At 37.6% G+C, this 18,398-nt stretch overlaps 1 protein-coding gene across 5 annotated transcripts in view; it reads right to left on the reverse strand.

Annotated features, from left to right (window-relative positions):
• robo1 (roundabout, axon guidance receptor, homolog 1) overlaps positions 1-18,398 on the reverse strand; it is a 323,165-nt gene that overhangs the window by 61,610 nt on the left and 243,157 nt on the right. Inside the window, exon 1 of one of the 5 annotated variants that reach the window (XM_084418219.1) lies at positions 12,651-12,706. The exons of the other annotated variants lie outside the window; for them this stretch is intronic. Coding sequence (XP_084274345.1) covers positions 12,651-12,657 — 7 coding nt within the window. The 5' untranslated portion in view covers positions 12,658-12,706. Of the gene's footprint in view, positions 1-12,650; positions 12,707-18,398 lie in introns of those variants that run through there. 5 annotated transcript variants of the gene reach the window in all.

Here is an 18,398-nt window from a genome sequence, read left to right on the forward strand (position 1 = left end):
AGTAATGAAAATTCTGTCAACCACAGAACGCTTCCTTTCTTCTGTGGTTGTTTGGACCCCATTGACTTCTTCAATATCTTCTTGTGTGTTCATACAGGTTTGGAACGGTATGCGTGTGAGTAAATGATAAGAGAATTTCACTTGTGTGTGAGCTATTATCACTCGGTTTCAACAGTACTATATAATTTATCACATACAACGTGCCTGTTTTTTTGGAAACACCGTTATCATGATCACCGATTGCTTTTTTCTTTTAACCTCAGAGGCAAACGAAACACAAAGTAGCTATTAGTTTGATCAAGCCTTTGTCACATTTCTCCCTGTGCTCAGCTTCCGCTGTCATTAACAGAAGCGCAGCGGGGCGTCTGTTCACAATCGCCATCATACAACAATGATGGTGAGGGGGGTGTGAACAAACATTGCTGTAATAATAAATAAAAGCTTTCAAATAAACTGTCCAAACAAGTCATATTGGCCCACTTGAGTGGTGATGTTGTTTTGTGTGGAGGGTTTTTTGTCAAGAGCAGTGCAGCAGAGCGTTTGACAGGTCCTCATGTAGCTACGTGGGTAAATTGCCACAGCAGAGAGCAGCTGAACGACAGTTTAAATTAGTGGACAACAAGAATAAAATGAGTCTCCCCGAAAACCGAAGACAAATAGGACTAGAAAGAAGTGTTTGTGCAAAAGCCACAACAGTGCTAGTGTGCTGTGGCTGGTTGCTATGTGGTTGATAGGTTGTTACTTATATAGGTTGTATAGCCTACTATATATATATATACACACACACACATACATACATACATATGATTTAAGGTATCGTGTTGGGTTTCCATCCATGTACATACTGGGGATCAAGATGTGAATAAAAAAGTGCATAAGAAAGCTCAAAAATTTATTCAGAAATGTATAATAGTTGTAATAGTTGGGGGCTAATAAAATAAAATAAAATAAACCATTAGCAAGTAACAGTAAAGGACAACAAATATTTTGTAGAGGTATTAATGGTAATACTTTACAATAAGGTTTCATTTATGATTTGAGGTATCGTGTCGGGTTTCCATCCACATACTTATGTACATATTGGGTATTAAGATGTGACTAAAAAAAGTGCATAATAAAGCTCAAAAATTAATTCAGAAATTGATTAGAAACATAGGAAAAGTATAATACTTAAGGTTGAATAAAATAAAATAATAAAATTAAAATTAGCAAGTAACAGTAAAAGCCAACAAATATTTTGTAGAGGTATTAATGGTAACACTTCTAACCATGAGTGATACATTCGTTACTGTATTTGTTCACAACTTTGTTGTTAATATAAATACAGCTGTTCATTGTTTGTTCATGTTAGTCCACAGTGCATTAACTAATGCTAACAAATACAACTTTTGATTTTAATAATGTATTAGTAAATGCTGGAATTAACATTAACAAAGATTAACAAATGCTGTAGAACTGCAGTTCATTATTTCTTCAGCTTAACTGATGTAGTTAATTAAAGTTAACAAATGAAACCTTACTGTAAAGTGTTACCGTATTAATATTCCTACTAACATTCATGGACGCAGTGGGAAAATTAATCAAAGATGAGCCAAACAAATTTTGCAGCTACATTCGTGCTTTTGATAGAGCTGTTCAGGCCAAGCATTCATCTTCAGCTTCTACTTGCACAATTGGTGGTCGGACAAATGTATGATTTGTTTAGAAAACTACAGTTGAGCGAATGAAAGCTCTTGTCAGTGCAAACACACAGGCATGCTATTGTCCAAGCTACTTCTCTTCAAAATGAAGCAGAAATTCAGCATGTAGACATTGCTTAGGGCACGGCGAGCAGGACGACCTCCAGAGCACACGCAGAGGGGCATCGAGCCCCGGGGGCCGTAACAAAAGCCTGAGGTCTTCAGAAACACACACTCACACACACACACCACACCACATACTACAAGTTTTCCTCTGTGGTTATATAATGGTGTAGACACGGGTCAGAACTACCACTTTTGGGTTTTCTTTTGTTTGGAATAAAATTGTATTGTTTATTGGCTTGATTTGGAGCTTTATTCTTATGCTTTGCACCAAAAATCACAATTTGCCGCATACATAAACAATCTGATTTTCATGCGTAAACAAATAGATGAAATCAGAAAAAAGGATTAGATGCTAGAAGCTCTGGGCAACCATCTCCACATATTTGCGACCAAGAGTAACAAGCAGAAATGAATGTGTGCGTGTGTGAAAGATTGGAGCGGGAAGCGCGCCAAGAAAACCCAACAGCTGGAGTAGTTATCTAGCATGTGTGCCGTTTCCAACGTCTTACATACAGATACACATTTTCTGATTCTGCATGGGAGCCAAAGCCATAAACACCAAACACATCTTCATAAATCCACATAAAACGAACATAAATAAGTATACAAAAGTAGATCGTGCGGCCCACAGCAGCGGGAGAGCGGGTTAATCCAGCTCTACTCCGACCGTGTTCTGGTTTCCAGTCGAAAGACTCTGGAGACGTAGGTCTGGAGATCAGGGACTGCGGTGAGCTGCGAGTACAAATGTATTATTTATTCTTAAGGCCAATACTGAGTCTTGGCAGTGTGACGGGTAAAGTGATATATCAGGACATTAAGTTACAGCGCGAACGCTAAGAAAGGATCAGTGGTTTCGACTAAGTGCCGGTTACCACTTTGGTTTGTTTTTCTTTGACGTTTTTTTTTCTTTCTTTCTTTGGTTTGTTCAGCAAAAATATCCCAAGCACCTCAAGAATATCAGACAGTGAGGTCTTAAAGGTGCACTCTGTCATTTAAAACGTTCAAAATGATGCATTTCAGTCAAATTAGTTTATTCGTTTTAGTATTCGTTTATTAGTTATATTCAACAAAGGGTTCACCGGTCACATGACCAACACATAGCTCAGTTTTAACCTCCCTACTATATATCTAATCATGGCTGATGATGGCTGGGGACATTTCAAGGCCATTGGGAACCAAATACTATTGATTTATGTCATAAATGTTCATACAATCAAATCGTTCGTCGGCAATAATTCATATTAGATTTCTCTGTTCTGTGCAACTCAAATTTAGTGCCTCATTTTTTAAATAATAATAAAAAATATTTATAATAATAAAAAAAAACATACATTCACTTATGAGCAATCTATGGAAGCTTGTTTCCACCACAGAATAAAAAAGAAAAAAGGTAATTGCAACTTTTTTATCTCGTAATTCTGATTGCGTGATATAAAGTCGCAATTGCAAGTTATAAAGTCAGAATTGCGCGATATAAAGTCACAATTGTAAATTATAAAGCCAGAATCGCATGATATAAAGTCGCAATTGTAAATTATAAAGCCAGAATCGCATGATATAAAGTCGCAATTGTAAATTATAAAGCCAGAATCGCATGATATAAAGTCGCAATTGGGAGTTGTAAAGTCAGAATTCTGTGATATAAAGTCGCAATTGCGAGTTATAAAGTCATAATTGTGCAATATAAAGTCGCAATTGCGAGTTATAAAGTCAGAATTGCGCAATATAAAGTCGCAATTGTAAATTATAAAGGCAGAATCGCATGATATAAAGTCGCAATTGCGAAAGAAAAAAATTCAAAAATTGTGACTTTATATCTGAGTAATTCTGACTCTATATCTCGCAATTCTAAGAAATAAAGTCGGAATTGCGAGATGTAAACTCGCAATTGTGAGATTAAAAAGTTGCAATTATCTTTTAAAATGTTTTATTCTGTGTCGGAAACGAGCTTCCATAGCAATCAGCAAGCAACGCCAAGCAAAAAAAAATAATAATAAAAAAAACAGTAAAAGGCAAAAGATAAAAGACAGTAAACGACATTTTAAGAGGTTCATTCCATATGATTCTCAACTCAAGGTAAACGCCTCGTTTTCTCATATTAGTGTGCAAAATATTCAAAAACAATGTTCATTATTCCGGCAGTGAATTCTGGGAAGATGAGTTACAGCATAAAACAGTGTAAAGCCAGTTGGTGGAAAAACTGAAGCTGATTTAGAGATTTTAGTTTGTTGAGATCATTTGTGTCCATTTGGCAATATATATCTGTAACTAATTATTTTGCAAGCTGTTTTTTGAAATGTCGAAGAGTCTGTGTACGAGAGAGAGAGAGAGAGAGAGAGAACTGGAAAGAGTGGGTGACAGACCGTAATGCGCTGAAGAGAATGAGAAACTGGGATTACGTCAGTCACATGAGGAGGAAACATAATACAAGCTGTTTTACTGTCATAAAACACTGTCAGACAAAGAGAGAAAAGAGAGAGAGTGACAAAGAGCGAGAAGGTTACTGTAAGACAGACACTGATATTCACACAAGCTATGTTGGGAATGGAACACTAGCCTGCTACTTACTGAAAACTGTGCAGTTTACAATATATTCTGCATATTAGTTTTTAAATAGGATGTGAAACAGTAGCCATTATTCTATTGCTTAATGTTTCAAAAATAGCTTGCTACATTGCTGTCACATGACTTCACATTGAGATTCAAATCAGTTATTTTGTACTTTATGCCCAGTTTTGTGTAAAAACGACTCACATTTGGCAGTCTGATCAAATAATGAGTGAAGAAATCATGCATTTTATTGCATCACACTGAAAATGTAAGTTGAGTGCATTGCCTTGTGGGATAACTAAGGTCAAATTTAATAAACAGGGCAAATTAGCGTGAGACCACAATCCCATGAAAGTGCTGATGGAAGTGGAAAGTTCTGCGGGTGATTTACTGACAATTCGCACATTAAAGACCACAAACGCAACCAGATCATTCCCAGAATGACCAAAGCAGTCTATCAAGGGCAGTGCAAATTTCCATCCCGATGATAATCATGTGCACGTGATCTACTAACAACACGGGCGCAAATTGGCTTAAAGGGATAGTTATCCCAAAAATGAAAACCCTGTCATCATTTACTCGCCCTCGTGTCATTCCAAACCTGTAAGACTTCCGTTCATCTTCAAAACACTAATGAAGATGAAAAATCTGAGCGTTAAGAAAGATTCAACCAATCAGAGTGCTGTTTACAAAGTGACTGAACTATGAATGCTCATAAAAGCCCAAATTCAATACATTCATTATACATGTTCATTATATAAAGCGATCGAGTCTGTTCAGTCAATTTGGACTAAACCGCACAATTCATATTATGATCTCTTTATGAACTTCTTGAATGGTCAAAGTGGTAGTTGGTCCAGTAGATAGTCAATGGAGGGACAGAAATCTCTCAGATTTCATTCAAAAGATCTTCATTTGTGTCTCGAAGATGAATGAAAGTATTACGGGTTTGGAACGACATGAGGGTGATCTTTAGTTGAACTCTTTAAGACATGCTTATTTGGGGGTGTTAAAAAAAAAAAAATTGTATTGCGCTGACAAAAGCTTTTAGTAGATATGGCCCAGTGTGCAAATTTTAGCAAATGCAACATACTGTATACTGCAACAATAATAAAACTAGTATGCTATACTAAGCTTGCTCAAACTCCCTTTTTACCCACAATTCAGCAGATACCGCAAACAGTGCAACACACTGTCAGAAACAATCTTGTCAGGCCGTTGGATAATCACAGCTACTTCCAATAGCGAATTTACTAAAGCATCCTCACCAAACCTCTCCAACAAAGAGCGAGAGACATAGAGAATACAGAGAAGAGAGAGAGAGATGAGGGTAATTGGAAAGGGAATGAGAGAATGAGAGGGGTAGGAATGTTAAAGAAAGCGAGACCGAGCAAATAAGGGTCCCGGGATTCAAACATGTGCATCAGTAGATCCAGAGGGGCACATCTTTCTCTGATCAGCCCGGGTCCTCAGTCCAATGGCTTCCACATGTCTGCTAACCTCTACCAGATGAGCCCGGGGAAGATGAAACAGCGCTCATATCCCCTATCTTTAAAAAGGATCTGAAACTCAGAGAGGATGGCTGCGGAATGAGGAGGAGAGAGAGATAGAGAGAGACAAAGCAATGTGGAAAGAGAGAAAATTGCAGTGCTGGTGGCGTTGAAAACAGTCTTGAGAAAGGGACAAAGGAGTGCTATTGAAGAATTTGGGAATGACAGATAATTAACGAATTATGTGCTTAGGTAGAATAAATAAAAGAAGTAAATACTCGAATAAAAAATAAAAAAAAGGAACTAAACTGAACTATAATAATAATAATAATTTTGAAATCAGTATTTCTGTATTGTTTTACCATTTAAAACCTGAGAAGAAAAATAATTTTCACAGAATATATCTTGAATAAAAAAAAAAAAATGTATGTAAATTTTTCATTTAGATAGATTAATGCATACAATTTTTTAACTATTTACCAAATGGCGTAAGAAATATAAACTCTCAAGTAAACAAGGATGTTGCTTTAACATTACAAAATTCGTTGCGATATTCCCAGAGCGCCAAGACAAAGCCAAACACTCGGAAGACTGTGGAAAACTGGGTCGGAGGTCATCTAAGAATCTGCCACTGAGGAAAGCCATAGATTTCTCCTGTTCTCGTTTTATGGCGGACTTTGCTACTGTTCATCTTAAAGACATTCTGCTGTATGATCTATGATTCTCTTCCCCCCTCAGGCACGACAAAACCCTGCCAAAATATAGGACTACTAAAATCCAGAATATTCCTAAAAAATGTATGGTGCTGAGCCAGGCTTTTCCCCTGATATGGTTCCTTGTTTTCTCCTTCGAAAACAAAGGAAGCACATGGGAGATTACTGAAGCACAAGCATATTTAAATACATCTCCCTATCGATCGATCTTTTGCATTATTGAGGCATAAATCAGACTAGAAACTGAACGTTGCTGAAGGCAACAGATTTACTGTCTGTAACAAGCTTTTCCGCTCACACTTAGACTGTTCTCATTGATTTGTTCGCGCTTAAACAAAACATTAAACCTGTCAACTGACAAAAAATGCTCAAAATATTTTCAAATTGTCATGTCGCCACCCAAATACTGTACATGATGATTAAATGACCCCATATTTATCACTACATCGATTTTGTATTGTTCTTTCACAGGCAGTTCCCATTCAGCATGGGCGATTGCAGATGCCTTGGACTGGCGGATCTTCTTTTTGCAAGGGGTCATAAAGCGGAAGTGAAGACCTCTGTATCACCCGTTCTTTTCAGGAGGAGAAAAAAAAAAAAAAACACAGAAGAGACACAACACAAATTCCACTGTAAGACTGCTAATATGCAATGTACAATGACTGGTTAAAGGATGACATCTGGAAAACAAAAGAAAAAAAGAGGAAATTAAACGAGTGTAAGATGAATGGAGAGAGAGAGACAGACAGACAGATGTTAGAGAATCCTTTGCCAAAGTAAAGTAAGCCTGGTGTCTTAAGCCCGGTGTCAGCGGACAGTCTCGAACTCTGGTGCCTTTTATCAAGCGAACGGAACAAAGTAAGACAGGAAGAGAGAAACAGAGACGGAATTAGCATAAAACATGTGCTTTCGTCCAAACATTAGCCTGATATTTAGTCTGATATTCTGGGGAAAATATGTAGGTCATTCTACAAAACGGAACCATTCATGCAAGCTCTGATGACAACTTGAACTATTCTAATGCAAATATACATTTATATATTACTCAACACACGGACAAGACCTAGTAACTTTATATTCATTCTTCTTCTTTTGCTTCTTTTTTTTAATCCTAAATATGTTTTTTTGGCCTGTTCCCAACCCAACGTCTACATGCTGTATTAGCAGATACGCACATTTTTGAAGACAAAAAGCTAGCATTCTCCATCCATTTAATTTTATATTTTAGTCGACATTATGTTTATTAAAAATGTGTCCCCGGGTTATGCGGCAACCTAGTTCCCATTACATTTTCCCTTTTGAAGTAATTAAAAAATGTCATAAAAAAATGTCATAATGACATTATCAATCTTTTAAGAAGTTAACTTAGTTAAAGTTTACCCATTAGTATCACTTAATGCTATATTTTGCTATGTTTTTCAGTAGGGGATCATCTTAAAATGTCAACTCAAGCAATTGATCAATCATTGGAAAGTGGATTTTTTGTAGAAATATAAGAATTTAAAACCATATATATATATATATATATATATATATATATATATATATATATATATATATATATGTATATCTATCTCAAGCAAAATTAATTAATACTTTTGATGATTAAAATGGTTATATATGGTAATGTAATTTAAGTTGAAATTACTTAACCATCCAAGTTGATTGAACTTAAAAATTTAAGGCAGCAATTTCCACTACAGTGTATATATAACAAATTTTGCTTGAGATGGCACAAAGCAATTACAGTTGGTCAGTTAGACAGGAAGTATAGTATGATTTTTTTATCCATATATTATAATTTTTATGCCTAATTTAACAGTCCAGTGAAGAGCCACCCAAAGACAGTTTCACCAAAAGGCTGTTCAGAACAGGTAGAACAAACAATGTGTGATGAGAGGAAAAGATAAGTGCTGCTGCGTTCCACACGCTGCAAAGATAAGACCGCAATTTCATCCAAGACCAAAACAGTGAGTTCAAGCGCCCCACCATTTCATGTATAAACTCAAAAGATGCACCAAAATATGACAACAAATAACTGATAGCACATCAGCGAGCTAAAACGCTACATTGTATTCTGCTGTGAACCTCGTCTTTCAGTTGGAGGATGTGATGGGACACGCTCGAGCAGGGCAGATTCAACGTCCGCTATCTCTAAAAGCAGGAAAAAAAAAACTGCAGACAGGCAAATGCGGGCTAAAAACGCTCCATGGGGGCAACCGTTCCCGACTCAACAAACCTCCCAGATCCCAGCTGCTCCACGTTCCCAAAGCAAGATAAAGCCAAATCTCCAGCCACAGGCTAAAGCTGTTGTTAAATATTTAACACTAAGCCCAAAACGTCAGTCCGCACGTTTTATTTCAGGCCCGCGAACACCTGAACCTCTCCTGTTGCCTATGAACGCCCCAAGGGGGAAGACGTTCCTCTTGTCTACATCTGCCGGAGAAGAGCAGCACACCTGCACAGCACAAAAGGGGAACGACAATACGAAGCAGCCCATTGACGTTCACCTTTGATGTGTGAATAGCTGAGCGAATAGGCCCTCAGAACCTCTCCACCATCCTTCAGCCACAATCGTGCGGTTTCATCTCCGCCTTTGAGCGCGGAATGCTTTTGAGACTCGGAGAGGGGACGGTTTTGAGGTCACGGGAGAGGCTGAGCCGACCGCAGACCACGTGAGATGGCCAACATTTGATCGCACCCTCTTTAAAGCATTGTTTAAGTTTAGAGACCTGCTCTTCAAACGGGACCTATCGATGTCACGACTTTACCGCAGTAGGAACTTTTGTTACGGTCACGGTACGTCTTCTAGTCCGAGAACTTTTGGGACACTATTTTGAGTATGCTCTGGCACTGTAAATCCAAACCAATTCTTGTTTTACTTCATACGCTACAGAATATCTTAGCCACCGAGGCCACGTAAAACGCTTTTAACTGATTTTGAGGCTGATTAACGCGGGCTATAAAAGTGGAACTGGCACAAACTCACAGGCGCCGGAGGTCACCGGCAGTTTTGTTTGTGTTGGCTGACTAGTGTGCTGCTCTTAGCGGGACGCAAAGTGAAGATGACTTCACTTCTGTTTGTATTGGCGTGAGCAAGGCAGTCGGGATCTCGAACGCTCTACACGAGCAGGATTTACTCTTGTAGGTTCCCCCCCTCCTCCCCTCCCTCTCCTAAACGTCGCCCAGCCATGAAAAATCGTATAATAAAGAGCTACGGTTTTTGATTATACATAACCTGTGCATTATTCAGCCCCAAATAGTGGACTCTTCCTAACATCGTTCCCATGTTGTTCTGACCACCCAGAATTCTCTGCTTCAAGGATGTTAAATGAAAAATGGTGTCTCTGATTTCTACTTCTGACGGGGTTGTGGAGGTGAGGGCAGGAGATGACAACCTAAAGACCATGTAAATAAGGCCAGTGATAGATATCTGTTCATATAAAGATTAAGAAAAGCCTGAATGAGTGCACACAGATCTTTCATCTGGGCTCTAGTGATGCCGTGACATGCTCTATGACTTCAGCAATCCTTTATTCTTCAAAAAGTTGACAAAATAGACAAAAAGCCTCAGGTTTTGTCAAAGCTTTTGACACTTTTTATGCCATGCTGCAACAAAAGTGTTAACGTGTCATCAGATTTACATACAAAAAATGTGTGATAAGCACTTTTTTTTTCTTTGATAATATAGATGTGTATCATCATTTAAATGGAATAAATTTGGAATTCAAACTAGACTTCTGAAAAACAAAATCTAAAAAAGATTGTCAATGATAACTTAAAATATTTAAAAAACGTTTGAATATTTAGTTTAATTTTGCACTTTGAGAAAAAAACGAACAAATACTAAATTCAAACCTTTTATATAATAATTTATACATGACAAAATTCTGACACAATTTAAAGGATATTTTAAATTTTATACATTAATTGAATATATAAAATTATTTATTAAGATGTATTTAATCATTGTAAAAAAAATGTATCTAATAATTGTAAAAATGTATATTTTAAAATAATATTGTTATAACACATACACACACATATACATACATACACACACATATATATATATATATATATATATATATATATACATACAATAATTTTATTTTCTATAATTTTAAATATAAATAAATATATATATATATATATATATATATATATATTTTTTTTTTATATAGAAAACAAAATGATTACATTTTATAATATTTATAATATTCGAGCAAAACTGAATAAAACTAATGAATACGACATGACGAAATTCTGACCAAATTTAAAGGATGTTTTTTGTCAAAAGGCACAAACTATGACAAAAAAAACAAACAAACCTCTGTTTGGTCTCAAATCCCGGGACACTGTGGAGAACTTTAGGAGTTCTGCATGTGCGTAACTCGATTTCTAAAGTCTGTTGACAGTTATTAGCACATGTCATCTCTCTGCTGGTTACCGACTGGCAGCTTCACTTGGTTCAGAACGGCTGTCAGTCGGACCACCATGTCTCTGTCTCCACAAAATCACAGCCTTTCAATTCTGACCAGCTCTTAAGCAAACACAAACACTATTCGTCTGCCTGCCCTGTGGAAGTCCACACACAACCCGTCAGCGCCGCTCATTCACACTTCCATCATATCTCGCTCTCCGAGGCGGTCTGGGATTCATCATAGTCTCCAGATCTGTTTCCTTTTGGGGTGATGAGGTCAAAAATTCAAGCTACTCCATCATTGAACTTTGTTGATTGGTCTGAAGGAGAGAAAAAGACAGAGGCCAAAAAAAAAAAAAAAAAAAAAAAAAAAAAAAAAGAGAGAGAGAGAGAGAGACTGGTAGGATAAAAACATGAGAAGCTAATTTCCTGACCTGAGGTGTTTTTCTTTTTCAATGCAATAACTACAGTAATGGAGAGAAAATGAAATAACTCAGCAAGATGGATGGAGCATGACATTCATTCAAAAAACATGTGCATGTAGGTAGAGAAACACACACACTCACTCACTCACGCAGAGCGTTCGTTCGCAGACAGTACTGCTAAATGTGCGCTATCACCTCCTGAACATCCTTCTCATGTGCGTTCCTGTGCCAAGAGAGCCGTGATAATGCCCCATTTACAGTCGATCACCAGAGACACGCAGTAATATTTCACCTAAAGGCACAGTGTGTCGTTTTTCCGATATTATAATACTGTCTCCCATCCCAGCTTAATATGCAGAGACACAATTTGACCCTAGAGGCACAGAAATGATGCACTTCTGCCAAGCTAACCTACAGAATTCAGGAAAATGAGTTACGAGAACACATATTCAGTGCATGAGAGAAGCTTTAAATGAAATGTGACTTGAGCATAACAGATCTAAAAGAGAATTGAACGTTGTATCACTTTTGATGGCTGCCGATACGGAACATTTACATGCATATTATTAGCAGCATTTGCAAAGTTTTTTAATACATAGTCTAACAAACCTGTGCTATTACTTTTCTGAGCCATTCATACTTGCAATTTTGAAACTGCGGTAAAACAGATGAAATAAAAAACACTGTAGAATATTATGCACTGTAAAAAAAAAAAAAAAAAAAAAATCACATAAAAGTAAGAGCCTTTTTGGATTTATTTTCCAGTATAAACATCTAAAAAATAAAAATAAATATTTTAAAAATAATGTTCATAACAAGCAAAGTTACATTATCTGAAAACAGGTTTTAATATGCAATGTTGCTTCTCAAGTAAATGTGTTTTATTTAAATGATTTTTAACTGAAATGAAAAAAAGAATATATTTTCATGATTTGTTATCACAACTTTTTTTTCTTTTGTCAAATCAACTTAATTAATGTGGTTCAGATAGCATAATATTTTGAGTTTATGTTGATTAAACCAATCTCCACTGTATTAACTTTTTTTTTATTTCAATGAACTAAACATTTTAAGGCAACCAGGTTACTTGCTTTTTTTAAGTTAAACCAACAATCATTTTTTTACAGTGTCAAAATCAAAAACATCAAAATCTATAGTTATGATTTCTGTGTGACTTTAGTAAGAAGCTGGAGTCAGTTGTGGCTGACGTAACAAAGTAAAAATAAAAATAAAATCTTACCTACTTAACATAAACCATCCACACTGACTTAAACAATAATGGTTCTTTAACTGGCATTGATGGCGCAATAAAGAACCTTTAACATTCACGGAACCTTCTTTCCAATGCACAAAAGAGTAAAGCACTCAGTCCAAGTGCAGCTCCGGCATGGGCTTATTAGCTTCCTCATGCTCTTGTTCTCAAGTTCAATGAAAGCCAGATGGACCAGTGTAGTTCCGGTGATTGACCCCTGAGCCTTTGGCCCTCAGCCCGACGGCTGAGACAGAACAGTGACCCGCACCAGGGATGTGACCGTGGCCTTATCCGTGTTTCTAAGACAACCGCAAAGACTCAGAGCCGAAGGTGACTCGAGATCCAACTTCTCTGACGACAAGCCAATTTCCAAAGAGGTTGTGTTTCTCATTAACAATCAGAAAACCTTAAAACATCACACACTCACATTCTGTTTCAGTGACAGAGATCATCCAATGATGGAAACTGAGGGCCTTGGTTAACTATAACTCCTTATTTGATTTCAGAACAAAGTTCCTTTTGTTTCCTTCATTTGACATTTATTCAGGAAACTATCCAGTGCTTGTTTATCCATTCCTTTCATTGTCCATTTTACATGTTTATGTTGGTCTGTTCCCTCAAATTGAGGACTTCCACACTCAATAGTCTTTCTGTTGTCTTGAGGAACGTTCCCAAGTGCTTCTCCACAGATAACATCTGCAGAGATACAGCTCAGGGAGGGGAAGGCATCTAATTGGCCTTGAATTAAACCAATTGCCCTCTAATTTACTCACTTCCTGCATCAGTGTAAACGGAGGGATAGAAGGAGAACATTCTCAGGGAAGCACCAACAATGCCAGCTGAGCAGATCGGACGGTGGTCGAGCGGTTTGTCAGCGGACGGTTATTGTGTCACGCGTCAAAGTCTGAAGTTCTTCAATGTCAGATGTTACAAATCAAAGTTATTCAAATATTCAAAAACTTCCCGGATATGGAAAGTATACGACGTGTACGTTTTCACCCGGAAGATGGCATTGGAGCACTTCTTCATTTTGTAAATGCTCACTGATGGTTTTGCAACATTTAAAAAAAGATATAAGATTAAATGTTTATCAAATGTTCGCACACAACTTTGACGCTTTTAAATAAAATGGCATTCATGACCGGTTTTACTTCCGTAATGTGACATATTTCCAAATTAAACTATAAATTCAAAGTCAAAAGTGGGAAAACGACAAAAATGTGGACGGGACTTAATTTTATCAAATGGGAATTGCTTGATAAGTCTGCGTTTCTTTACCGGAAAATTTTACGTTTTTATTTTTTTATTTTTTTTAATTAACTGCATTGGTGCAAATGGTACAAAATGGTAAAGATGTTGGCGCTTGCTATGTGAACACACACACAAAAAAAAATTAAATGAAAGAAAGAAAAATTATGGACATGATTTGAAAAGGTTAAATGGCCCTGAAAAAAATATAAAACACACTTGTGTATTTAACCGCATTGGAAATGAATAGGAAGCGAATTTCATCTAGTGGACATGTCAGGTACTGCGCCCCATAAAATCTTACTGAAAGCTACATTTTTTATACATCAACCTCAAATTTGGAACACAACTTGTTTGATTGTTGATTTTATCGCAGATATATAGTAAAACATGTTTTGTTTAAAGATCGAACTATTTTTAAATGTCCTTTTTGTCTCACTTTTTTCACTTCAGCAATAATCTGTTAAGTGTCTATTTTTAAAAAGAGTATGTACTCCAAAGCATTCAAGATCTATGACAGTATAAGTTGGAAGAATATGCTCAAAAATTGGTTAACATATATAAATGGATTCTAACTACTGCATACATATAATTTAGTACCATAAAATGAATAAAGAACAACTGTTTTAAATGAATAACTACATCGATTCTGTGGACGTGACCAAATCAGCAGCGTGCCTTGTGGTTTTCACCTCAGCCAAACCATTCCCAGCATCCTCTCAGTGCCTAAGAACCCTCCTCTTAAACTCAAGCAGCGTGAGGGCTTGTTTTGTGTAAACTCTCCAATAAAAGAGGCTCTGAGGTATCACATGAGCAGCGGAGGGTGAGAGGTGGATATAGCAGATTACATTAAAGACATTCCGATGCAGCCGTGGTCATCCTCAGCACCGGCTCGGGAACACAATCCATCGGTGTTGTGAATCCCCCGCGCCAGACAGATGCCAGAGTCATTGTTTCCCAGGCCTGGAACCCGACACCCCATGACTGCGGGTGTCACCTCGAGACCCGCTCCTCTCCCTGAGCCATCCGATCCCTCCTCTCCTCCGCTCAGGAATGCTTTCTTTTTGGCCTTTTTCAGCTCTCCAGCATCACTGCTGGTCTCCAGTCTGTGGAGAGAACTTCAGTGTCTCGGAGCCCTTGATAGAGAAACTCTATCGGTCTCTGTGAAGAGATCTGGACGGTGTCAATCACGAGGTGTTCTGGTCACTGTCAGGGTGAAGTGCAGAGGAAGGGAGGACAGCTGAGGACTAATTACTCATGTCAAACAAGTCTGCAGCACAGCAAGAGTTAGATCAGGAGCCAGGGTTATACCCACAGTATATTGAGGTCATTTATTTAGACTGCTCACATATGCTTGGAACAGCGAAAAGTTGGAACTACCCTTTCAAGATTTATTACTGTAACTTCTGCCAAAATACAGAAGGTACTAAAGTTTACTATGGCAAAAACTATCTATCTATCTATCTATCTATCTGTCTGTCTGTCTGTATATATATATATATATATATATATATATATATATATATATAAACAATGTAGCACCATAGAACTATAAAAAATATAGTACTAGCAATAGCATATAGGCTACTATAAAAAAGTACTCCACTTTTTTTGGAAATAGGCTCATTTTACAACTCCCCCAGAGTTAAACAGTTGAGTTTTACCGTTTTCGAATCCATTCAGCCGATCTCCGGGTCTGGGGGTCCCACTTTTAGCATAGCTTAGCATAATGAATTGAACCGGACAAGACCATTAGCATCTCTCTCAAAAAAATTAACAAAGAGTTTCGATATTTTTCCTATTTAAAACTTGACTCTTCTGTAGTTACATCGTTTACTAAGACCGACGGAAAATGAAAAGTTGCTGAATGAATGAAACTTTGCTGCCGTACCATGAGTGCAGCAGGCGTAATGATATGACGCAGCACCTGATAATAGTCCCCAGCTCAGTCGCCTATTATCAGGCGGCATGCGCTGCGTCATATCATTACACCTGCTGCACCCATGGTACGGCAGCAAAGTTTCTTGATTATTACGCAGGAATGAGAGTATAGTTCCTAGCCATATCAGCCTAGAAAATCTCAACTTTTCATTTTCCGTCGGTCTTAGTACACGATGTAACTACAGAAGAGTCAAGTTTTAAATAGGAAAAATATCGAAACTCATTGTTCATTTTTTTGAGAGAGATGCTAATGGTCTTGTCCGGTTCAATTCATTATGCTAAGCTATGCTAAAAGTGGTACCGCCAGACCCGGAGATCGGCTGAATGGATTCGAAAACGGTAAAACTCAACTGTTTAACTCTGGGGGAGTTGTAAAATTAGCCTATTTCCAAAAAAAGTGGAGTATCCCTTTAAATTCTAATTTGGGGTCTTTCAAAAATGTCGCTAAAAGTAGCAAATCAGCAGTCAAATGGTCAATAAACTAGTGAGAATAAATCCACACACATACTTCTAGTTCAAAACCACTGTTTGAGAAATGCCTACCACCTCAGAAACTAAAAACCCAACACTTCTGGATCCATCTCTGTCCTTATCCTAGCTCTCGTATTAGCATAATCCACCACAGTGCATGTAATTTCTGTAGAATTAATTCACTCCTACTTCATCATGAAGCACAGCCATTAAAAACAACAGAATTACCATTTCAATGAGCTCTACATAACGCTTTGTGTTGCAAGTGTTTCACACAGTAATTGGCTCTATTAAGCCAAGAGAAATGACACTTTTGTACATGCATACGCGTGCTGTGTGTGTGTGTGTGTGTGTGTGTGTGTGTGTGTGTGTGTGTGTGTGTGTGTGTGTGTGTGTGTGTGTGTGTGTGTGTGCTGATCAGAGGGACTTTAATTGGGTCGGGTCATGTGTTATCGTGCGTACATCTGTCATGGGAGTAATCCAGAGAAACGACTTCCTGTATGTTACTAGGATTTACAGTTTTACATGCATATACTGTGCCTTCACATTCATAAAATATTTTTCGATTACTGATTAGCGGCTGAAGAATGGGTTACAAGAAAATACCATTTCATTCTTTCTACTGAAATTCCAAGTTTAATTCAATGTGTCACTTACCATTTCTGTAATTATGTTTGAAATTTACAAGCAATTTGTGAAAGTAATTTCAAAGTAAATCCTAAACCAAACGCTAGATTAGGACTTCAAAAAAGCGCCTAGCGACAAATCTAGTGACTTTTCGGACTGCTGGTTAACATGTCGTTCATTATATCACACATCTTTATTGGACATTTGGCTATATATTATATTAAAATGCAGTATTTGAGCACGGATGAGGAGAGAAAACAAAAGTAAAGTGCCGACTTTAGGCAGAATGCAAATGAGACACAATGACATCACAAACATGCTAATTGGCACATGATGGCCAGGTTTTAGCTACTTTCCATTGAAAATAGTCGACAGCACTGCTCAGAACCCCTGAACACTGTCCAGACGACAAACCACAAGCCTGCCGACAAGAATTACCCCAAGAAAGAAAGTAAAATATACAAAGTGAAGGATACAAAAAAATGCTATTGAAAGAAAGCGCATGCACATCAGCACACCTACATTTCTTCCTCAACATTTAACGAGGGAATATGCTTCAGACTTCAGATTTTGATAAATCTGATCATTGGCTCAGAATGTGATTCAATCCACCTCAGCCTGATGGAATGAGGGGAAAACGCCAATGATGTCCTTGAATCGCACGACAGCACACATTTCTTTTTATTCCACCCTGCTGTGGGTGTGTTCATCTAAACAGCTGTGTCTGTACCAGCAGAAACCCATCATAAACTCCCTAATTATGCGCTTTTTCATTATCAAAGCTCACTTTATTGTCATGCAAACATGCAAAACTATCTGGAATGAATTCAAAGCTGCACTGTTTAATGTTTCTGCCACATTTTCCCTTCTGCTTCCTTTCCCCTCTGGTCTACATTTTCAATCGCTGTATTATCGGATGTACGATTATTCCAAAACAATTGTGAGTATGTATGTGCACCAGACTCAAATAAGCTCACACAGGTATTGAAAAAAAAAAAACAGTTTACAGTTAAAAGCTACCTATTTAACAAAATGCTGCTGCTTATCACTGTTTTCGACTCAATTATAGAGTCTTCCAGCCTAATTGGTTGTATTTAGTGTGAATGTATCTGTTGAAAATGCCTTTTCCATAACTGAGATCCTCATTGTGATTGCTACAAATGGGATGCTTGTTTCAAGGTAGTTTCCCCAACAGCGCACATGAGTTTCTAGGCCAAACCCATTATTCTGAATCCCAACCCCATTCCTATACTGCCCCCTTCCCCCATCAAGTATTCAGGCTTGATTAACAACCCTCACTCTTTTATTTCCTCATTCCTCTCTTCATTACACCTCCGCTTCCATTCACTCCATCCATTAGGATCTCAAGGTTAAAGGGCTACTCTGACACTTTATTTAGCGGGCGAGAGAGACCGATAAAGCTGGCGGAGAGAGGGATGAAACGGAGAAATCG

This window comes from Rutilus rutilus, assembly GCF_951802725.1.
Source record: "Rutilus rutilus genome assembly, chromosome: 9".
Classification (NCBI taxonomy): Eukaryota; Metazoa; Chordata; class Actinopteri; order Cypriniformes; family Leuciscidae; genus Rutilus; species Rutilus rutilus.